Raw genomic sequence first — 23709 nt, forward strand, 5'->3', positions numbered from 1 at the left:
TCAATGCCTCGAGTTATACCTCCCAAAATCGGCCAGCTTCCGCGACCGGTTCTTGCAAAACGACGCCGCTGCGGACAAGTGCGGCTTCGCCGGAGCCCTCGATTCGCCGGGAAGCACCGCCTCCGGCGGCATCCCCTTCTGATTCCAGTGCCGGTTCGGGCTGGCCCGAACCAAAGGGCTCAGGCAAAACGCCAATCCCGAAATGTTCCGATTCTGGCCGCCTCCCCTCCGCCGCGTCGCCGCCGGGGTCCTCCGCGGCGTCTGCCTCCACCCCTGCGACGATTCCGACGAGTAGCCACTCGATCCGCCGTGGCAATGCTCGTCGTCGTCGTCGTCGGAGCATCTCGCCGGCGACATTCCGCGATCTCGATTCCGGCAGGCTCTCTGCTGCGCTCCGATCGAGCTCTCGTCCACCGATAACGACAGAATCTGCTTTCTCCGGCGACCGGGGATCATGTTGGAGAACCAAAGCGGAGAGGCGGAGCAGGACTCGCCCGAAACCCCATGATCCAAACGCGAATTCAAATCGTGCTTGTCAGATTTCGATCTGAACAGACCTAAAAACAGAGCGGAGAATCTGCCGCCGCCGTGGCCCTTCCTGTTCTTAACCTCATCCGCGGCGGGCACCAGCTGCGGCGTGCTGTAGAGGCTCCGCTGGTTGCCGTGGATATGCCAGGCGGCGGCGCCGGCGTCCGTCGCCCGCCGCGAGATGTAAGGGGAGACCGATCGCGGAAACGAGAGAGGCGGAGGCTGCTGCTGCTGCGCGTCCGATTTGCGGAGGAGCTGCGACTGTTTCAGCGCCTGCGCCTCCATTATAGCAACGAGGCGGTCGCGGAGGCAGGAGGCGCAGACGCCGACACCGCTGCTGAGGTCCGCGGCGTGCTTCTTGCACCTCATTTATATATATATATATATATATATATATTTACACCTAGAAACCAAAAAAACGCTCTCTCTCTCTCTCTCTCTCTCTATGAATCTAACTATCTACAGCTACAGGTCTACAGTCTACTCCTGCGTGATTTTTGAGTGGAGGAAATTAGGGCCCTCGCATTTTTGTTGTATATATCATGCGCGCGCGTGTGTAAATTGGGAGGATCTTTGATGAGCAGAGGGATTTGTCTTCTTCCTCTTTCTTCCTCTTCTACACTTTTGTGTCTTTTTAGAGAGAGAAAGGGAGATGCAGACACAGAATGAGGGAAGCAAATTGGGTTGTCTTTAAGAGAGAGAGAGAGAGAGAGTCAGTACACCGTACTAGCATTAGTGCGGGGTTAGTGGTGAAATTGTCAAATTGTATCCCAAGATTTTATTATTTATTTAATTCATTAACAAAATAATTAAAGAGGTCTCTAAATCTCATCCAGGAATATTTATTTGAAAAATGCAAAAAACATAGATTTTGGGTCCGAATATTGTGGTGTTGGTGGTCTACGCGGATCAATCCAATATATTGGCATCAAAATCAGCATTTCCTTCTTTGGGAAATACCAAAACTACCGTGACAAAATTCAATTTTATACTATATTTTTTATATGAAGTGGTCTTAAAGCATCCGCAATGAGCTTACTTGATAGCCGACTTGATAGTGGAGGATGACATTGAGTAAGTAGTGTTGCATTAAAGTTACTTGATAGCGTACTTGATTTTTTAATTTTGATTTTTATATTTTTCATTTAAATTAATTTCACTCAAATTTAAATAACACATTTTTCTAATAATTAAAACTCCATTAAATTAAAAATCCTAAAAATTACATAAAAATAAAAACCACCTAAAAACATCATTAAAATTACATAAATAAAAACCTAGTCTAGACCACGACGTTTGAACACTTCGGCGACCATGGACGCGTGCAACGCCATTTGTGCGTCCGACATGTGCGTTGTATCCGCGTTGAGAGACCGAATTCCAAGAAAATGCAACAGCCAAATTTTTTTTCAAAATTCAAAATTTTCAATTTTTTTTTTAATTCAGGCGCATGCTTTGCACGCGCCAATTCTCTCTCTCGCTTGTGTATACTCGAAGACTCGAGCAGGCCTCGAGTAAGCTCTCCCCGCAACGCCTTACTCGAGTGCAACGCTCTACTCGAGTAAGCGCTCGAGTAGGAGCGTTGCGGGTGCTCTTAGGTAATCGGATTGTACTCTTATTTAAACCTTGATTCGTACTATGATTCGAACTCGTATTCTGACTCAAATTTTTTAAATAACACTATTATGGGTGCAGATTAATTCGTTATACAGTACACCCGATCTTATCCAATTTTTTCTATTTTTCAATTCGATAGTGTAATTCACAATCATCGCCAATTTTAGAACAAATTTACCGAGTCAAAATTGTTAGGGAATATCAAAGATGTCATGCTACTAAAGAAAAATCTCTTTATATCAAGTGAAGGGCTCAATCGCATGCTATTATTTGTTGAACAATGATGAAAAGAATCCCTCTCTCTATAATGAATGAATTACCTGGAAGCAACTGGTATATTTGGCTCCCTCAATGTAGAGAGAGAGCCGAAATTTTTAGCCAAATAAATTGAAAAGTTAGACTTGTAATAAATACAAAGTGTATACGTGGACTGGTTCAAAGAATCAAAATAACAATTGAGAAAAAAAGAGAGAGAAACGTATTTGCCTTATCTCACATTAATATGACCCAAACTTAAGCTTATTCATACTTCTAGCTAAGTTCATGGAATAGGAATTGTAAAGTAAATCGACGAAGAAATTGTGATGAACACATATATTTACGTGATTCGGGCTGAAATTCTATATTCACGGGACCAAGAACGGAGCTCTTTGTTATTGATTCACAAACTGAGAATTTACAAATGATACAAGTGTTGTAGCATCAAACACTCGATTGCTCATTATATAGCAAGCTTTGAAAATAACGAACAAAACAGACATCAAAAAATCGTTGTGCAAAACAGATCTGAATTCTAGCTCTGCAAAAGGAACTTTGACTCTGACTCTGGTGTGTTGACTCTGCCTTGGCTACTCTGACTCTGATACGCCTTGGCTACTCTGACTCTGCCCAGACCATGCAGCTCTGAACCTTAGCTCTGACTCTGAAAGGTTAACTCTGACTCTGGCTTCCGGAGTTAGCTCTGACTCTGAAGACTCCACCAGAGCATACTTCACACACTCTGGCTCTGGAATTATCTCTGCTCTGTCAACTCCACCAGAGTAAACTTTACGCTCTGCTCTAGCGAGTTAGCTCTGCTCTGACAATTCCACCAAAGTATATAAAATAGATTATGAACTTATGAAATCACAAACAACAGTAATTATTACTCTCTCCATCCCATTTATCTTGACACATTTACTTTGAACACATATATTATTCTTATATTAAAAATAAATGATTAATAATGTAAAATAGACAGAGTCCACTTATTTTATGTGTGTAGAGAAGATAGGGACCACATACTTTATTTGGAAAGTGTCATTATAAATGAGACAAACTAAAAAGGAAAGTGTGACAAGATAAGTGGGATGAAGGAAGTTTTTTTTTTTGTCAGGAAAAAGAGGATGATATTATTGCTCGGTACCAGAGGTACCAAAGGGAGAGAGTACAACATAAAAAAAAACAGGAGAAAGAAAAACAGCAGGGACAGAAGGGAAGAACATCTGCAAGAGGGGGCTCAAGATCAACCGAAAATATTTGGGTTCCTCAGCCATGAGTGGAAATCCGAGGACGGGATCTCCATCTTATAAACTTTTGTCCAGCTCCAAAGTGGGATGAAGGAAGTATTCTTTTATTTTTTATTTCTTATTTAAAAAAAATTATTATTACTCAAAGAAAGGAAAAATACACTCGCACTCTAACTCTTTAGGTAACTCGAACTCCCGGCCTATTGGTTGGATGAGAAGCGTCTTACCAACAAACTGCGCTTCATCGTATACTAATTGTTATTATTTCAACAATTCTCTAATTTGTTCATTAACTTTTTCTTATGAAGTTATATCTGTTTTGCTATAAACACAAATGTAAGATTATTATTGAAACATTTTATATGGTCTATCACATTTTAAATCAAAATTGAATTGAAATTATCGAAAATCAACCCTTAATTGTAACATCAGAGAGGGATGTGAGATAAGCTTTGAAGTTTGAACTCAGTTGAGCGTGAGTGACAATCATGTTTCTTCGCATGAAGGGCACTCTACGGCGAACTTTCAAATTAAGGAATGAAAGCGAAAAGTAAAATTTTCATATTATTATTACTATAAGTCAATTAGAAGTACCCTAATTAATATTAAAATCTTGATGTCTCCTTCGAAAAATGGATAATTTTACCATGTAGACATGGATAATCTCGAGGGGGTCTCATATGTAATTTTATTTAGATGAAAGAAGACTATGTATTAATATCGGAATGACCAATATCTAGAAGTCACGATAAAAAATCGTACTTTCAAATCATTACTAGCCCTTTTAGTACCTCGTGTGCAGCCGTATTAACTTCACGACGCACATGAAAAAAACCAAAAATAATATGCTTCTTTGCGTGTTCGAAAACTTCCCAGAGATCGTTCAAGAGGGTCTCGTATGTATTAATCGACTAAAATAGCAACTCATAACTTATTATAATTTGTTGTGCATAATCCTCGGTTCGTTTATTGGACTAAGAGTTTTCCCATTTAATTGAAAGATATTATAAGAAACTATTTGAATTAAATAAATAATCTATTCCTATCTCAAATATATATATATATATATATATATATATATTCTCTCTCTCTCTCTATATATATATATATATATATACACTTTACTCTAAAAAATTGAATAAGTTTTACTCGCTGTTTTTTTCTTTTCTTTTCAAGTTTTTACTTGTTATGCAAAATAAATTTATTTGGTCAAGGTCACGAGATTATTAATACAAGCAAAAAATATGGAAGGTGAATATTCAAATCTCTTTCTTTCTAGAGCTATATTGGCTAGGTCTAAATTCCGAGCTCCATGAAAGCATCTTGACACTTCATATTTGAGCTCGTCAAATGATAATGGTAAATTTGCATAATTTTGTAACAACACCTTTACATAATTATTAAATTTGCACAATTTTCTCACAAAGGCACCATTTTTTTTCGAAGTATAGAAAAACTAAATTACCCTCTCTGTCTCATTCTAATAAGCTCGTTTTTCTTTTTGGGATGTCCGGCCCACTAGAATAGACTCGTTTTCGATTTTAAGTAAAAAAAAATGTACTTAATTAGTGTGAACCACATCAATTTTCTCCTAAAACGTAAGTTTCTTAATCTTCGCATTCAAAAGAAGTGAATTTATTAAAGTGAGACGGATAGAGTACTATTCTTTACATGGGTACTAGACAGTCTAGACCTGCTTGCAATGAACAGGTCGTACGCGTACCACTATTCGGAAGGAGTATGATTTAAAAAAAAATTATAGTAGTTCCAAAATTTTGGAAAAATAATTTAGATCTTAATTAATTATAATTAACAGCTAGGATAATCGAAGTTTCTAACAAAATCGAAGATTTAATTCAGGGTAGTTCTGACGTTGAGCAGATTTAAGTATTTAACGCTGACATTCAAGCTTAATTATTAAAAAGTTATTCCCCATTGGATCTGAGCCCTCTATTCTTACTTATTTTTAATTTTATTATAATATAATATGCATGGTTATTATGCATAAGCGTATGATCTCTTTTCTTGTGGAATAAATCACGGAATTAATCTGTTGCTCAACATGGGCTTCTATGTTATTGCCATATATACTTCATAATTAATTACTCTCCCCATCCACCAATTAAAGGCCTATATGAAAAAACACGAGTTTTAAGAAAAATTGTATTTTTATTAGTTGAGTGGATAAAGGGTCCCACTTTTTAAGAAAAAGTGTATTTTTATTAGTTGAGTGGAGAAAGGGTCCCACTTTTTTATAAAGAATCTTTGACTTTTTTGATTAAATAATGAATAAAAACTTACCAGGCCTTGTTTTTGTGGACGGACCAAAAAGACAAGTAGACCTTGAATTGGTGGACGGAGGAAGTAATTATTATGTAAGGGGCGTTTATTATTGAGATTAGTTTAGATGGATAGCTCAACATGGGCTTTTATGTCACTGCAATATATAATTATGTAATGGGTATTTAGTATTAAGATTAGTCTGGATAGATAAAAATATATGTCCAGTTAAAAATATAATAGAAATAGTCTCGTATTTATAAAGATGGATTGAATTTTTGAAATATCCAAACATCCCAATTACACATCAGTTGACCACTTTATCTCATCCGATGTCATCAACGCATATTCATTAGCTTACCGATTCAGCTGACTCACAAATCGATAAGTAACTTAAAAGTATTTAAACAACGCGACTAGCGTGATCACCACTTTCTGCATGTACATCGATTATCTATCCAATTAATAACCATTATGTTGTCAGTAAGTTAGCTAACTGATATCACTTATACAAGATATTTATAAAAAATGTACTCAAATAAAATAATAATGCTCAATAAAATCAAGAAGGAACCATTAAATGGATTGTAGTCTTTGTCTCTTACTACAACAAAATAAAAAACGATTTTCAAACGAAGTTTTGCTGCATTACAAAATTACGCTGCGGCAAACAAGGACAACTTTTACATGTCAATAGGTAGAAGGCAATTAAATATATAGACAATCATTTTTAATTTTCAATAGTCTTGTATGGAATCGAAATAGAGGCACTACCCCACTATGATGGCTGGCTATACATGAAATTGAATACTATAAAATAGAAAAATGAAATTGATGATTGATGAAAATAGGAAAGGGGGAGGCATTAGTTAGTAATTAAAACCTAGTCAATGTGTTGCGCCTTGATTTCCACAACATCACAAATTTCCAATATGCATGCAATGTGTACTTCTCCCACATTTTAGTATCTATTTCTATTCTTAGTAAAAATGGATGAGATTCTTACTCCACTTTACTTATTTTAAGTTTTTAATACTCACATAAAAGATGATAGTCTTATTCCACTCACAATACACCCAATTATTTTATTAAAACTCGTGTCACTCTGAAGTGGATACTAAAAGTTGAGACGGGGAGAGAGTAGGGATGACAGTGGATCTTGGACTCGGTCCAGATCCGTAAAAACGGATCTGGATCTCAATTTTTTGGACCCGACGGATCTGGATCTGGATCTGGATCTCAGTTTTGAAAACGGATCTGGATCTGGATCTTAAAATTTTAGATCCAGATCCGGCCCAGATCCGACCCGTGGATCCGTTTTATTTTATATATATTTTTTATATTTTATATTTAGTTTACTAATAATATTAACTAAATTAAAAATAATAAATAAATTATATTCAAAAGAATAAAAACTAAAAGTAATTAGATAAAAATATTTTGTGTTATATTTTTGGGTTAATTGCCGCTAAATTCAAAAGCTTTTTAAAAATTCGCGATATTCTCACCAACTTCAAAATCGGCCTACGAATACATGAATTGAGAATCCGTTCTTAATGTTCCCAAAATCAAAAAATACCCCCAAATTGAAGGTGATGTGGACTACCGTAAATACAGCGTGGCATAGTCGGCGGTGCAAGAAAACGACGTCGTTTTTTTTAAAACAATACGACGTCGTTTTAATTTCCAACTAAAAGAAAAAAAAAGAAAAAAAAAAGAAAAAGAAAATGGGGCTGCTGAAATCGCCGCCACCGCCGTTACCCCTCACCAGAACCAGGTCAGTGGCCTCACCCCGCCACCACCGTTGCTCCTTCCACAACCAGATCGCCGGTGGTGGACAACGGAGGATCGCACTCGTCTCGAAGAAATCACTAGACTCGAAGCCACGCCCAGCATCGCACTCCTCCCTAAATCGCTGCCACCATCTGCAAATCAGACTCTCACTCCTCGCCTTACCCTAGGACGACCGCCATCTGCAAATCGCCACCCCCAAATTAGACTCTCACTCCTCGTCGTGCCCTAGGACCCAAATCAGACACCACCGCACTAAGCCACCGCCTCCCTCGTTTTCCGACCACCCTCCTTCTTCCCTCTGCAAATAAGACAGCCACTGACCACCTCCGCCTTTCTCCTTTCGATTTTGACCGCCTCTCTCCTCAAAATTAGACACCACCAATTCACGCAGCCTCCCTCGATTTTCGGCCTCCCTATCGCCTAAATCGCTCCCTCCTCATCGCCGTGCCCTAGGTCTTCTTCTTTGATTTTGGCGGCGGCAACTCAGGAGGTGGCGAAGGGGGTTTGGGCTTCGGCTGCTGTGTTTGGGAGGTGGTGGTCGGGGTGGCGTTTTCAGAAAGGTGGCGCTGGGGGTTTGGGGAGGTGGTGGTCGGGGTAGCCTTGTTCCGGCAGATCGAGGAGAGGGATGAGAGATGGGAGAGATGGGGTAGGTTTTTTTTTTTGTTTTTTTGTAAATTAATTTATTAATAAATTATTATATTTTATTAAAATAAGATTATTAAAAAATTAAAAAATGACATGTAATACCTAATTTCCATGTATTTGACACATAATCAGTGATTGCCACCTCATCTCGCCGGAGTTAATAATTTTGGGAACATTAAGAACGGATTCTCAATTCATATATTTGTAGGCCGATTTTGAAGTTGGTGAGAATATCACGAATTTTTAAAAAGCTTTTGAATTTAGCGGCAATTAACCCTATATTTTTCATGATGGAAATTAGATGTTATTGATTTTGTGATTTTTTTTTAAATTTAATTTAAAAATAGTAGATCCATGGATCTGGACCCGTGGACCCGCGGATCTGACGGATCTCGATCTGGATCCAAAATTTTCAGATCCATGGATCTAGATCTGGTATATGAAAACAGATCTGGATCTAGTATTGGCCAGACCCGATCCAGATCCGGCCCGTTGCCATCCCTAGGAGAGAGTATATGAATATAGAAAATAATTTATTGCGAAATAGTTCATATCTTACAAGCATTGTATTTCAGTAGTATTGATTTTTCACTCATATAAAAAAAGAGAAAGAAATTAAGTTACAAATTATAATCCCTCTCCCTCTATTTCCAACTCAAAAGAATGAGGTATCAATTCCATATAGGTAACTATAGTTAATGTGACCTATAATTTTGAACCTTACAATCCTAGTTTTGCAGTTAAGGATTTAACCATTTTTTTTTTTATTATTATCGTTATAATTATACATGTATATATGTTTGGATATTTCATAGTAGGTAGAGGATTATGAACTGCACCATGGAGTCCAAACGAAGATTTTGAGTTTGATGGTGAAAAAGAATTTGTTTGTACATATGTTAGACGTGTTATATTAATCCAAGATTCATGATGAAATACAAACTTATTTACAACTCCACTTTGTGCTATTACTAAATTATTGAGCCCTTTAATTTAACATTTTTTCTTTGCGTGAATGTGAAATTGAAAAAGAAAGAGTAAAATTTGAGTGACGAAATTATGTATGTGGCTCACCTACACAATGAAACTTTGGACTTAATATCAGTTTGTTAGTAGTTGGTTGGTCCCCCTATTTATCATAGGGATAAAATGTCCATAAATATAAAATGAAATATATATATAGGGGTGGGTTAAAATAAAAACACATCTTAAAATATAAAATAGAAACTATCTTCAGCCCTTGGATTATCATGACCTACGATTAATTCATCACTTTGTTGGATGAATTCATGGTCTCGTGTTAAGCACTTTTCCTTCGTGACACGTTATTTTTATTTTTTGACTGGGCAGAAATAATTTATTTACAATGATTTTAGATGAACACAACTTTTTAAAACAATAAATCTATGCAGCCACATTGTGGCCACCCACACACTAGTATAATAAGGAAAATCTGGATTGATTTAATTTATTTTTTAAAATAAAAATAGGATTTATTTATTTTACTATATTCTCTACATTGTACTTATGTTTTTTAATTTAATTTTTAATAAAAATAAAAAAATTATAAAAAAATAATTACAATGTAGAGAATATGATAAAATAACTAAATTTTATTTTTATTTTAAAAAATAAATTAAATAAATTAAATTATTTTTTATTTAATTAAATTGTGAGTGGCCACAATGTGACTGTTTACCATTATTCTTTTTAAAATGTACAAACATGCTCTGATATCCATATCACCAAAGAAAATTGGTTTAAGATATGAAAACATGACCCAAAATTTGACGACTTCAAAGTTCAGAGCATTTTTTTTTGTATTTTTTTTAAAGTTTATATTATTTTTATAAACGACTCTAAAATTTATGTCATTTTTTAAAGTTCAAATCAATTTTATAAACAACTTCAAAATTCAAATTATTTTTTTATATTAATATTTTAAAGCTTCGGTCATTTTTATAAATGACTCTAAAATTCGGACCATAAACTACCATCAACCCTTTATTAATTAATTCAAGTGGTACAACTTCCCCCAAATTTCGCAATTTTCATTTGTTCCAAAAGTTGATTCGATTTAATTTTATGTAAAAAGATTAAAATCTTTTACTTATAATTTTTTCTAGTACAATCCTTTATTTTTTTTAAACAATTACATTGACCTACTTTTCCACTCTAGAAATCGTAAGTTATAATTTGGTATTTTAAGTGTATGTTTTATTCAATTCGTATTATCATATACAGTATACACATCGTTGAAATATTACAAAGGGTTATCTATAGTTTATATTCCTATCTTTGATAATTTTTTCAAAATATACTCGATCTTTTGAATATTATAGAGTCTATCACGGAATTAAATTTCTAGCTATAGGACATGTCGTAGGTTAGGGTTATGTGTTAAATTAATTATCTCGAAAAAAACTAAACTAAAAAATACCCATAGATAATATAACTCAATGTTCAATCTAGATTATTAATGCGAAGCACAAACTAAACAATATAACCAAATTTTTAGGGAATTTGTGGTTGATGTATTATATAATGTGGAAAAAATGGGGTGCATTTATTTTGGAATGTATTAAACTAAATAAGTCTTCGTCAAATTATATATTGCACTCGTGTGTGCCCAGCTGTTGCACTTGTCAAAAGATGGAAAATTACACCAAAGAAGAAGGTAAGCCATGCACACTGCATCGCACCGCACGGATGCAAAATTGAACCTAAACCTTTGAGTAAGAAGAGTCTTTGGGTGCTTCAATTTTGCCACTTAAGTTAAGTCTCATCGATAATTTTTAAAGATTTTATTATTTTAATATGTCTTATATGTAATTATATTTAAATTAATTCACTTTTTTACTTTTGAAATGATATTCTAAAATTGATTCTTATTGTAGTCAATTTTTTAAGCTCATTAATTATTAAATGTTTTATGCATTTTCATTAGGGTTAATAGGGTTTTGTGTCCCGAACTTTCAGCGTTTTTCACAAAATGTCCCGAACTTTCATTTCCTTCTAAAAAACCCTGAACTTTCAGTTTTTTTTTTTTGCATAAAATGTCCCATTATATAAAATTCGGTGACAAAAAGATGAATTATCTAGCCGAAAGAAATATTTTGGGGACCACCATTATTGGAAAATCATATTGGGAACTACCATTGTTGGAAAACGCTGAATGTTCGGGGCTTTTTATTATCTTTCCGTCATCGAATTTTGTATAACGGGACATTTTATGAAAAAAATTGAAAGTTCAGGATTTTTTAGGAGAAAATGAAAGTTCGGGACATTTTATGAAAAACGCTGAAAGTTCGGAATATAAAACACTATTAACCCTTTCCATTACTAGTTTGTTATTAAGGTGGTTTTTGTGTTGTGGTTTTTGCTTATGTTTATTATAGAATATCATCAAATTATAATAACAAAAATGGCCTATTAGCTCAGTTGGTTAGAGCGTCGTGCTAATAACGCGAAGGTCGCAGGTTCGAAACCTGCATGGGCCATTATTTTTTCCATCTCATACATTAATTATTTTTATACAATTTTAAATTACACTTGAATTGTTTTTTTATAAAATATTTTTGTGTATGGATTAAGTTAATACAAAATTAAATTTTATTTTTAGTGTTTTTAATAAAATATTTTGTTTCTACCTATACAATTTTTTTTATATTTTTGTACAATTTTAAATTACACTTGAATTGTTTTTTTATAAAATATTTTTGTGTATGGATTAAGTTAATACAAAATTAAATTTTATTTTTAGTGTTTTTAATAAAATATTTTGTTTCTACCTATACAATTTTTTTTAATAAAAAAAATCTATATATCTCGCTGATTTTACCATTGTCTGTATATTAAGTTAAGGAATTATTGTCGGAAAATACTCATAATTTGCCAATTTTCTTGTTTATAACATGACCTTATAATATGAGTATAAAATACATCAATTTTAATATGATCGCAATTATAATATGACCTTTTAATTTTACCAAAAAATACGCTAAATTTCAATTTAATCATAATTATAACATGACCTTATAATTTGATTAAAAAATAAACCAAATTTGCATGATGTAAAATGATGTCTTTGATTTCATGTTCATTAGGTATATATGACCCAAATTGAATTGGTTATATATAGATGAATTGAATTAATTATATATAGATGTAAAAAGGATGTCTTTGATTTCATGTTCATTAAGCAAGTTATATCACATGAAGTCCGGAACCTTACTTGTTGGACTTACCTCCTATTGGGCCTATTTCTCGATTTGAAATACGACAACCAACGATAACATTTATAAGTAGTAATTCCAATGTAAAATAGCCCAATCCACTTACCTGATTTCATCCATCGATGTAAATTGATGGGCTTACTCATTTTGGAGAACTAGGTCTCATGTGAGTTATAATTTCACTATCATTTCTCATCTACAATAAAAACATAAAATATGATCCACTTAATATTAAAAGAAATCTATATAATATATAAAAGAGGAGTTTTCTCCCTCCTTTTTTTTTTCCTCTTTTTTTTCTCTCTTCTCCCATCAATTTTTTTACTATTTATTTTCTTTTCTTTTTATAATTTTAATTCTTTTTTAAACATTGTCAAATTTAATTTATAAAAAAAATATTCAATGTTCATCTTAAGTTTAAGTTGGTCAGAAGATCTTTAATGTATGATATAAAAATTATAAAAAATGAATTTAAAATGAATAGGTTATTAAAATTTTAAAATATTTTATTTTCTTTCTCTTTGTTAAAAATTTTCAACTTTTTATTTATGTTTGTCTATCAAAATATTTTATTATTATTATTATTATTATTATTATTATTATTATTATTATTATTATTATTATTATTATTATTATGTGAAATACTCTATAATAATAATCTGTAATATTAATTTGCATTATCAAATAATTTAAAATAATTTAATAACTATAATTATCATTACACTTTATACATAATTGAAAATTACGTTCTTAAATTCGAATTTTTATTGAGTAATTAGTTTATTTTAAAACCATCTTTTGCATTTATTATATTTTGTTTCTATTTAATATTTATATTTATTTATTTAAATATATCATTTAATTTCGATTTCGCCGTGCATCGCACGGATGGTCGTACTAGTATACTCATATAATCATCAATCTCATTCATCCAATCCCCTCCCATAAAAAAAAAGGTTATAATAAACCACCTATGACAATTGCTCGAAGGAGTAGGGAAGAGGAATCGGAGGAGAAATGATATTGAAGTAATTTTTTTTTTATTTTTTTTTTGCCTCACATTGCACTCTTCACAAATATTTTATCCATCCCGCGAAACATGAGCCGTTTTTTTTAGCATGAAATTTAAGAAAATAACCAAACAAACAACCATATAACTCGTGGACATTTAATTGAAACTGAATTCTGATAGCGCCAATATACAGATTTCTGATTTCAAATTAATAGAATAAAAACAAATACAAATACACAATATTTTTTTGAAAACTTTCACTACTGATGATGTGAGAGCTTTAAAAAAAAATCCACGGCAGGAGATTTCGCGGGTCAAGGAAACCGAACTAAACGTATGGTCTGGTCTACTTCTAGAACATCTCCACAAAACATCAACCAACCTTCTAGATTTTACCAATACATACGCAAACATTTGGATTTTGGGAAATAAAATTACGAATTATTTTAAAATTATAATTTTAATTTAATTTTTGAAATGTAATGAATTAAATTATTATATTATATAATTTTATCCCTCTAATTATTTCTGATCGCCAAATTGTTGAATTAGCTAGAACTTACATGTAAGAGTGCATATACAGAATATAGTCCCTTAATTATTTGGGAAAATTTTTAATTAAAATTGTACTAAACAACGTCTTCTTTACTAATTCACGTAAGTTCCAGCTCAGCATTCCGACGATCGAAAAATAATAGGGGGAAGAAATTGCAAAAATGAAAAAATGATTTAACTATCCACACTTTAAAAGTCAAATTAAAATTATAATTTCAAAATAATTTGTGATTTTATTTGTCAAAATTCGTTTATTTTTGTGAAAGAAAATATTTAACGCTTTAATTATGTACTTTTCCCTTCTAAAACCAAAAAAAAGTGTACACCTATCATCTATTCTCTCTTTAATTTGGAGGAAAGGGAGTAACGGGGTTTGAAACTATTAATACGAAATAAAATGGCAAGCTCCAAGCCTTCAAATATTATGAATTTTCACTGGTATTTATCAATTGCAAAATCATTTAAATTTGTGTTAAGATCCAAAATAATATGAATGTAGAGGTATCCAATTTATGCATCATCTGCACCCTACGCACACAAGCAAGGCTCTTCTACATTTTCGTCATTTATTCGCACCATAAGTTAAATAACCATTGAAGATTTTCTAAATACACCGTGTAATCGAACCGAACCGAACCGAATAGTGGTGTGCTCAAGTTTGATTTGTTTAGTATCGAATCGAATCCCGAACTTTACTTACTGAATACTTTGAGGCTCGCGAGCCTAATCGAGCCTATGTGAACTTTCTAAATTTATATTTATATTCAAAATATTGATTATTTTATTTTAAAAATAAATTATTTTATTTTAAATAATAAATATATTAATTATTTTCTTATGACAAATAAAATTAATTAGAGATTTAATACAATTATTATTAATTTTAATGGATAAATATAAGTTGTATATACTAATAATTTATATTTTTCAAGGTGAATTACTTGATGAACATGGTCACGAGCTAATGAGCCGAATACTACTAAGCTCAAGTTTGGTTTGTTTATTTATCGAGCTTCTGTAAACGAACTTGAGCGAACTTTTTTCGAGCCGAGCTCCGAATAGTTCGTGAGCGGCTTGGTTTGTTTACACCCGTAACTGTAATACTGTTTTCCATTAAGTTAATGAAAAAATAATATGATAAAATATGAGGTTAGATAATAACGATGATCCTATTCCTACCAACGAGCTCTTGAAAATTTCCCCTAATAAATACTCTTTAACATAAATTTAAATAGCTAGTAGACAGTGGCCGTAACACTAGAATACGAGGTCCCTCGCTGTCTAAAACCTACAAATTATTTAAATTCATCACAAAGACTTTGTATTATAAGCTATTTCATTCTTCTGCTGCTCTCTTCGTCCCACTCCAATAGGCTCACTTATTTTAGGCACGGAAATTAGGAAAATTTACTTTTTAGTAGGAAAGTGGTAGTAAAGTGGTGTTATCCACACCAGTATAACTTTTTTATCAAAAAAGGAAAATGAGCCTATTGAAGTGAGACGAATGGAGTATTTTTTACTAATAATTTATTTAAAATTAATAGTCATTATAAATCATGCTATAATTTATATTAGCATGAATTTCAAATTAAGCTAGAAATTAGTAAGCTAGTCTATTACTTAGGGAGTTCTACCTATTAAAATTTAAATATTCTATTTACTTAAAAGAATAATTATAAAGTATATGCCAACCTTTACTCATTTGTGGATTATAATTCAATTTTCAAAACTTACCAAATATATTTTAATCTTTTTCAATTTGATCATCAAAACTCTTGATTATGAATTTATACATGAAATAATATTTAGTAATATCCATTGATAATAATAAAATATTAGTGAGTCTTCCAACTCGGAACACACCTAATACATAGTTTGACTTTACAACCTATGCAATTTAGACATTGTTGCATTTTTAATACTATTTTCCAATTTCTTTTTAAGTTAATGGAAAAGCAGTAGAAAAAAAAAATGTACAACACCATTGGACCCTTCCTTTTTCCTTACCAATTTTCCTAAGTAAACAAACACCACCGGCGCATTTTAGCACAACCCCCTCGCAATATTACTATCGCCACACGCCTTTGCATAAAGTTTGAAAATTCCCGGTCCATCCTTCCGTCTCTCTCTCTTTGAATTCTCTCTCCCAGTTTCTGCTCCAATTGTTTCTTCTTCCTATTTCTGTTGCTTATGCTCTAAGTTTCGGTAATTTCCCCAGCTTGAATTTCCTCTTTTTGTGTTTGGAGTTGAACGCTGATCGCGATCGTTCCAACTTTGTTGCTGCTGCTGCTGCCGCCTTTCCTTTGGAAGAAGCAGAGTTGAAATCTAACGTTGAGATGGCGACTATGGGGAGCTTGATTGGACTGGTGAACAGAATACAGAGGGCCTGCACTGCTCTCGAAGACTACGGCGGCGACCAGCAGGCCTTCTCTTCTCTGTGGGACGCTCTCCCCTCCGTCGCCGTCGTTGGTGGTCAGGTTAGCTTATCTCTGTTGTTTTTTGGAGAATTTGTTACGTTCCTTAGTTACAATTCACGCACAGAAGAAATGAAAGCTTAGTTTATTGGTGTTTGTATTTGGAGAAACGAGCATATCGACGCTGATCACGAGGGGAATATTACCTTTTATTTTATTACAACAAGGAGTTTGTTGAATTTAGCCCTAAGATTACTGTTTTTCTTTTTAATGGAGATTCTCGTGAAATTAACAGAGTTCGGGAAAGTCATCCGTGTTGGAGAGCATCGTTGGACGAGATTTTCTTCCTCGAGGCTCCGGTTAGTCATTTCAATTTATGCAATTGCGATTCTCGAGTTAGACTTGCATTTTTTGTGCTAGTATTGGTGTTGATTCGATTGTCAGCCCTCAATATCTGATGCGTCCTTTCCGGATTTGATGAGTTTAGGCATCGTTACGCGGCGACCTCTGGTGTTGCAACTGCAGCATATTGAAGAAGGGCAGGAGGAATATGCAGAGTTTGGGCATTTGCCGCAGAGGCGGTTCACTGATTTCTGTATGTGCAGCATTTCATGCATCGTTTTTAAGGAACGCCTGATTGTGATATTTATTTAGTCTTTGGAAGTTACTTTATCTTCTTTGTTTCTGTATATTGCTTGTGTTGCAAATTGTTAATTTCCATTATAGGACAACGTGAGAATTGATATCTTGGAGGGAAATGACAAATGAATGTATAGTTAACGTTTTAGGATTATGTGAAAGCTTATTCATACATACCTGAGTATTTACGATGATGGTTTCGGATACATTTCCTCTGTTTGCTTCTCATGATTGGCTAACTGTTACATGTATACTGTGTACCATGTCGCATAAGCAATTTCAGCTATGACAATCCCAACACCAGTTTGCTGACAAACTGATAATATGTCTACTATCTCACTTTATGTTGCAGCCTTGGTTCGCAAGGAGATTCAGGATGAAACAGATAGAGTGACCGGGAAAACAAAACAGATTTCTCCTATTCCGATTCATCTAAGCATCTATTCACCCCATGGTATTCTTTCCTGGCGCTGAATAAATGTTTGTTGGGCTAAACATCGTTAAATCTCTGACTACCAGATTTCCTTTTAGTGTAGCTAGTTTTCTACCCACTGATGCCTTTTGAATATTTCTTGCAGTTGTTAACTTAACTCTGATTGATCTTCCTGGTTTGACGAAAGTTGCTGTTGGTAAGTGTATATTTGCACCTCCAACTTCTAGTACAATAATCAATTCATGGGGACTTTGTCCAATGTAAAAACTTTTATCTTGCAGAGGGGCAACCAGACAGTGTAGTTGAGGACATTGAAAATATGGTTCGCTCCTATGTTGAGAAGGTAAAGATAATAATATCTTGTTATATTTTCCTAATATGTTTGCCTTTGTTACCCTCATAATATTGAACCCGATTACACATATAAATGTAGAAGTACTTGTAGCAATAATTTATGAGTATTGATGTAACTTAGTTAGTTTGTAACTACAAAGGCTTGACTAACTTGTCAACTTTTTGACTGAGTAACCGTTTTAGTGAAAGTTCATTTTTGTTATGTACATAGTAGATATGTCCGTTGCATTTATCTACTTCATTTGCTATTCTTTCATTTTGTTTTTTTGTTATTGAATTTTCTTCTTCTTATTTTTGGGTCAATGCAGCCCAATTGCATCATACTGGCAATTTCTCCAGCTAACCAAGATATTGCAACTTCTGATGCTATTAAGCTTTCGAGGGAAGTAGATCCTTCGGGTGAGTTTTGCGTCTCATTTGACAAATCAAGAGTGTATAGGCTGATAGTTTGTCTATGTAACTAGGTATGCCTGTCGACTCATTCAAATTCATGTAGGTGATCGAACATTTGGAGTGCTGACAAAGCTGGATCTGATGGACAAAGGAACTAACGCACTTGAGGTAAACTAACCCCACATTCTCTCTCAAGAAAACTCGTAACTCAGATAATGTTGGAAAAGTTGAAGTATTTGCTCATCTGTTTGGGGCACTATCCTTTTGGAAACGAAGAATAACGATATGGCTGCAGTGAAATTTTTCATTTAAAAATCTGAAATCTGAGATGATGATATTCATTTCCATCAAAGTGGGAATAGTTCCTGTTTGTTACTCCAATATATGTGTCGTTTTATTTTTAGCTTCTGTACAGCTTATGTGGTCATTAGTCAGATTCTACTTTCTTGTCTCATTCAGCTTTGTTTCATCACTGCATCTAGTTACACTTCCTACTTGTTAAAATATGAAGAACACATGAGCATTTTGACTAACACTTTTAGTTATGCATTACCCAATAGGTTCTGGAAGGCAGATCTTATCGCTTACAACAACCCTGGGTTGGTATAGTCAATCGTTCACAAGCAGATATCAATAAGCAAGTTGATATGATGGCTGCTAGGAGAAACGAGCGTGACTATTTTGCTACGAGTCCTGACTATTCACACTTGGCGAGTAGAATGGGCTCTGAGTATCTTGCAAAACTTCTATCCGGGGTACAATTTTGTTTGTGAATTGTAACTGATGTCCTGACTGGATTGCTTGAGTGGAACTCATATGGTTGAATTTTTCTGTTTCAGCACTTGGAATCTGTAATTAGAGCAAGAATTCCAAGTATTACTTCCTTAATAAACAAAAGTGTCGATGAGCTCGAATCTGAGCTAGATCACCTTGGAAGGCCTGTTGCTGTTGATGCTGGGGTGAGTTCTTTCTCGAGTTCTTACATTCCCATCATGATTATTGATCTACACTTTGAGCAACTGAAATGTGTTTCAGGCTCAACTGTACACCATCTTGGAACTTTGTCGAGCTTTTGATAAGATATTCAAGGAGCATCTTGATGGAGGGTAAGTTTCTCTCTAGTTCTTTGTCCTGTACTTCCTATCTGCATAACTTTTCTGAGAAGCCTTCTAAATTGGATGTCTTTGAAGTTGCGTATAGCAGGCACGCATTGTCTAAGATCCTAATCAGCTGATGTTGATTATTTCAGCCGGCCAGGGGGGGATCGAATTTATGGTGTTTTTGACAATCAGCTACCAGCTGCTTTGAAAAAACTTCCATTTGATCGACATCTCTCACTGCAAAACGTTAAAAGAATTGTTTCAGAAGCTGATGGTTATCAGCCACACTTGATTGCTCCTGAGCAAGGTTATAGACGACTTATTGAGGGCTCACTGAATTATTTCAGAGGGCCTGCTGAAGCAACTGTTGATGCTGTAAGTAATTCCTAAATTGGATGCAATATACTACTTTACTATGTATAGTAGCTAGATGTCAAATTCTATACTTCAGCATCAATGAATGACCACAAAAGCCGTTGTTCAGGTTCACTTTGTCTTGAAGGAACTAGTGAGGAAGTCAATTGGGGAGTGTCAGGTAACCTTCTGACATTAGTCAATTCGTGATTCCGTTTTCCGGTTTATTGTGCTGGCGCTGAAATATCTCCAACGGAGCAGGAATTGAGACGATTCCCAAGTCTGCAATCAACTATAGCAGCCGCAACCAATGAATCTCTGGAACGGTTTCGTGAGGAAGGCAAGAAAACAGCCATTAGATTGGTTGATATGGAAGCTTCATATCTGACTGTCGAGTTCTTCCGCAGACTTCCCCAGGAAGTCGAGAGAGCAGGAAACCCGGGTGGGAATCCACGGGGAAACCCAAAGGACAATCCAAGGGAAAATCAACGCGACAACTCAGTAGCTGAGGCGGCTATTGATCGTTATTCAGAGGGGCATTTCAGGACGATAGGATCAAATGTATCATCTTATGTGAAGATGGTATCAGACAATCTGAAGAACACAATACCCAAGGCCGTCGTCCATTGTCAAGTTAAGGAAGCAAAACAGAATTTACTCAGTTACTTCTACACGCAAATTGGGAAAAGAGAGGTACAACGACAAGCTCTATTTTCCATTTTCCATTTTCCATCTTACAATAAACATCTCCCTCCAAATTTCCCAATTTATGATGTCGTTTTGGTCGCGTTACAGGGCAAGCAACTAGGTGACTTACTGGATGAAGATCCGGCCTTGATGGAGAAGAGGCTGCAGATGGTGAAACGGCTTGAACTTTACAAGAAGGCAAGGGACGAGGTCGATTCTGTATCATGGGCAAGATGAACTCGACACGAATCATGGACATAATTTTGTATGTTTATATACTTCACTATAATGACCCATAGCAGAATATAGATTGTTTATTTAAGATCAGAAACCTTCGGTTTTGTAATGTTTATTGATCTATTCTTGCATTATTGTGCTTAGCTAAAGCTTTTTCTTCCCCCCTCTGTAATTTTCCATTGTACAGAACCAAGGTGTGAGTTTGCAGTTTTGAATTTAGTAGTAATTTAGCTACAAGAACAAAGAGTGCACTTTCATTTATATAACTAGCTTCATAAAAAGTTAAAAGTGGAGATTTTCTTTTCTCTTCTATTAGAGCCACAAAAACAACAGGCTAATCAGTGCATCCATGGCATTCTTCCCAGCTCATGTAATAACTTCGAATTCCTGTTTCTTGTTGGCTATTTCTTCTAGAATATTCCAGAGCTTCGACTCGGTATAATCCTCGATCACCATAGCTGCCCCAGCTCCTGTCAACAAGCTTTCAGGATTCCTCAGAGCCAAGCCTACCACTGGCATCCCAGCAGCCATCCCAGCTTTTATTCCAGACACAGAATCCTTAAACAAAACATCGGAATAGAAAGCTAATGAGGGTTTCAGTGCTACACCACATTGTTATCCGTCAAAGTTGATATATATATGTTAGAAAAGCTAGCTAGCCGAACCTCAAAGACAAATGCATGATCAGCAGATACTCCGAGGCCCTGCAGAGCATTCAAGTACGGGTCTGGAAACGGCTTTGGTCGTTCACATTCGTTCCCAATCACGAGCAGCTCGAAGAATTCTTCGAGCCCCAACAAGGAGATCAGCATCTCAGCATTCGCCCTCGGTGCATTGGTGACTGCAGCGCGTCTCAGCCCCTTGTCTTCCACCCATCTGCACAGCGCGTCGAGCCCAGCAACGGGTTCCGTTTGTTCTGCTGCCAGTCTGCTTGTTTCCTTGAGAACGTTAGTTGGCACAGGGTAAATTGTCTACAAGCGTAGCATCAAAGCGTTGAGCTACTGCATTTTCATTAAGAAGAAATTTATACATAGTTCAAGTTGTTGTGACATAATAGGATTAAAGAGCACAATCAAACAGAAAACGTAAAGAAAACATAGGATTTACGTAGTTCACCAATTTAGACAGCGAATTCATACGTGTTCTACATAGAATTCATACATTTTAGCTAGTTCGTATTTTACCTCCGGAACATCGCCTCCTTGTCATCGAAAAATTTCCTCGCTCTTTCGAGATCCCAATCTGGGAAGAGAACGTGGCAGAGTTCCTCATTATGCTTGCCACTAATATTGTTGATGAAGAATTCTTCAGTTATGGGGTCTCCTCCATTGAATCCTAGCTGCAAGGTTGTGACATCAAACCAGCATCATAAATGGGAGAGGAGACGAGGAAAGAGAGAAGACCTCTTGAAGCATTTCTCTAAATGCGTAGTAATGGATAGGATCCGAATCAGCTAGTGTTCCATCAATGTCAAATAGGATTGCTTCGAGCGGAGCAACCGATGCAAGTGAGGAGCACCTAGCATATAATGGAGAATTAGTTCATGCTCATCCAAGAACCCTAATTAAGATGTTTCTGCAATCTTGATTAACATTTCTTCTCATTTTTCACCTGCACCAATTGGCACGACAATCCCATTCGTAACAACTTATCCAACAATGTTACAGAAATTAAACTTCAACTAAAAGCCTGAATAAAGAAACACTAAAGGCGAGAGAGAGAGAGAGGATACCTTGGCGTGGAGGAAGACATCCGAAAAGAAAAGGCGGGAGGAGCAGAAAGATTTAGTGTGCAGAAAAATGGAAGCTTTGGGAGAAAAGGGGAGAAAAGCTGAAGCGCCGGCATAACTATGCAGCCAAATGGTATTCGAATGTTTAGTGTGTGAGGTGTGTGAAGGAGCAGAGCAGAGAATCGAAGTCGATGCAATGAAGGATTAGGGAAGGCAGATGAGATCCTCAAGGAATTCCCGTGGTCTACAATGTCGCAGTTTCAACCAACGTTAATGTCACATCACCCCGCCCATCTAAATATTGGAATTGGAATATTAATTTTTTTTAGACAGAATTAGAATATATTCTTTTTAGACAGGATTGGAATATTATTATTCGCACAAGGATGTTTTGGTTCCGGATATAAAACATGATGGTTAAATAATCTTAGGGTGCCTCCAACAATCCCAAAAGCTAGTTTCCGAAATTTAAAGCTACCATTGAAGAAAAGTAAAATTAGTTTCTAAAAAACAAAGTAGAAATCAGCTCCCAATTGGGAACTAGTTTTTGGCTGAAAGGCAGGTCTCATTTGCTCAATTTTATTGATTTTCAGCCGATAGTGTAGGGGTCCATTGCATCAATTTTTTGTTTTCAACCGATGCCCAAGATTTTCTTTGTATTTGTTTTTTTTTTCCCTTTGAAATATATATGGAAACAAAAAATTGATGCAATGACCCCCTCCACTATCGGCCGAAAATCAATAAAATTGAGCAAATGGGACCCGCATGTCAGCTAAAAACTAGTTCCCAATTGAGAGCCGATTTCTACTTTGTTTTTTGGAAACTAGTTTTACTTTTCTCCAATGGTAGCTTTAAATTTAGGAAACTAGTTTTTGGGACCGTTGGACGGTAAAGTCTATCATGGGTGCTTCGCACTTGTGCGTCGCCCTAGGATGGAACACGTGTCGCTGGTCATAAAGCGCCCGGTTTAATACAAACTCACCGAACTCATCGAATCGGTTGGGTTTTCTTGTTTCCAATTAATGTCTGACTTTATTTGTTTTTGACATGCACATATTATTTTAGTAGGTTTTTTATAGGTTTACTAAAGATTTGTAGGACACGTTTCGATCATCTGTTGCTTAGATTTGAAAACAAGAATTTTTTGAACCGTCTAATTACCTTTGTGTTTTTTAGGAAGAGCTTAAGGTTTCAT

At 35.1% G+C, this 23709-nt stretch overlaps 3 protein-coding genes and 1 non-coding gene across 5 annotated transcripts; 2 read left to right on the forward strand and 2 right to left on the reverse strand.

Annotated features, from left to right (window-relative positions):
• On the reverse strand, positions 1–897 carry LOC131021114 (uncharacterized). Its single transcript, XM_057950203.1, has one exon. It carries the CDS (start codon positions 895–897, stop codon positions 1–3), a length of 897 nt encoding a protein of 298 aa, XP_057806186.1.
• Positions 898–11798: 10901 nt separating this feature from the next.
• On the forward strand, positions 11799–11872 carry TRNAI-AAU (transfer RNA isoleucine (anticodon AAU)). Its single transcript has one exon. It is a non-coding gene; the product is annotated as a tRNA-Ile (tRNA).
• A 4279-nt stretch (positions 11873–16151) lies between these two features.
• Positions 16152–21029, forward strand: LOC131022139 (phragmoplastin DRP1E-like). Its single transcript, XM_057951549.1, has 15 exons — positions 16152–16651; positions 16884–16947; positions 17076–17183; positions 17580–17681; positions 17806–17856; positions 17942–18003; positions 18323–18413; positions 18511–18575; positions 18968–19162; positions 19247–19366; positions 19443–19513; positions 19657–19882; positions 19992–20042; positions 20123–20554; positions 20657–21029. The coding sequence occupies exons 1-15, from the start codon at positions 16511–16513 to the stop codon at positions 20783–20785; spliced, it is 1908 nt and encodes a 635-aa protein (XP_057807532.1). The 5' UTR covers positions 16152–16510; the 3' UTR covers positions 20786–21029.
• Positions 21012–22887, reverse strand: LOC131022140 (haloacid dehalogenase-like hydrolase domain-containing protein Sgpp). Of its 2 annotated transcripts, none has more exons than XM_057951550.1 (5): positions 22518–22887; positions 22189–22303; positions 21970–22124; positions 21451–21712; positions 21012–21343 (listed from the first exon to the last, which is right to left on the reverse strand). In XM_057951550.1, the coding sequence occupies exons 1-5, from the start codon at positions 22628–22630 to the stop codon at positions 21152–21154; spliced, it is 837 nt and encodes a 278-aa protein (XP_057807533.1). In that variant the 5' UTR covers positions 22631–22887; the 3' UTR covers positions 21012–21151. The 2 variants fall into 2 exon arrangements, with proteins under 2 accessions (XP_057807533.1, XP_057807534.1); XM_057951551.1 differs by having other exon boundaries at positions 21012–21369; positions 22518–22806.
• Positions 22888–23709: the final 822 nt, after the last annotated feature.

The sequence above is a fragment of the Salvia miltiorrhiza genome, chromosome 4, assembly GCF_028751815.1.
Source record: "Salvia miltiorrhiza cultivar Shanhuang (shh) chromosome 4, IMPLAD_Smil_shh, whole genome shotgun sequence".
NCBI classification, from domain to species: domain Eukaryota; kingdom Viridiplantae; phylum Streptophyta; class Magnoliopsida; order Lamiales; family Lamiaceae; genus Salvia; species Salvia miltiorrhiza.

Excerpts from the sequence above, each read along its gene's own strand:
- LOC131021114 (XM_057950203.1), bottom strand. The coding sequence starts at position 897 with ATGAGGTGCAAGAAGCACGCCGCGGACCTCAGCAGCGGTGTCGGCGTC.
- LOC131022140 (XM_057951550.1), bottom strand. The coding sequence starts at position 22,630 with ATGCCGGCGCTTCAGCTTTTCTCCCCTTTTCTCCCAAAGCTTCCATTT. Across the intron at positions 22,304-22,517 it reads ATGTCTTCCTCCACGCCAAG|GTGCTCCTCACTTGCATCGG; the intron begins GTATCCTCTCTC and ends ATTATATGCTAG. Across the intron at positions 21,344-21,450 it reads ATCATGCATTTGTCTTTGAG|GATTCTGTGTCTGGAATAAA; the intron begins GTTCGGCTAGCT and ends GTTTTGTTTAAG.
- LOC131022139 (XM_057951549.1), top strand. The coding sequence starts at position 16,511 with ATGGCGACTATGGGGAGCTTGATTGGACTGGTGAACAGAATACAGAGG. Across the intron at positions 19,883-19,991 it reads CTGAAGCAACTGTTGATGCT|GTTCACTTTGTCTTGAAGGA; the intron begins GTAAGTAATTCC and ends GCCGTTGTTCAG. Across the intron at positions 20,043-20,122 it reads AGTCAATTGGGGAGTGTCAG|GAATTGAGACGATTCCCAAG; the intron begins GTAACCTTCTGA and ends CCAACGGAGCAG.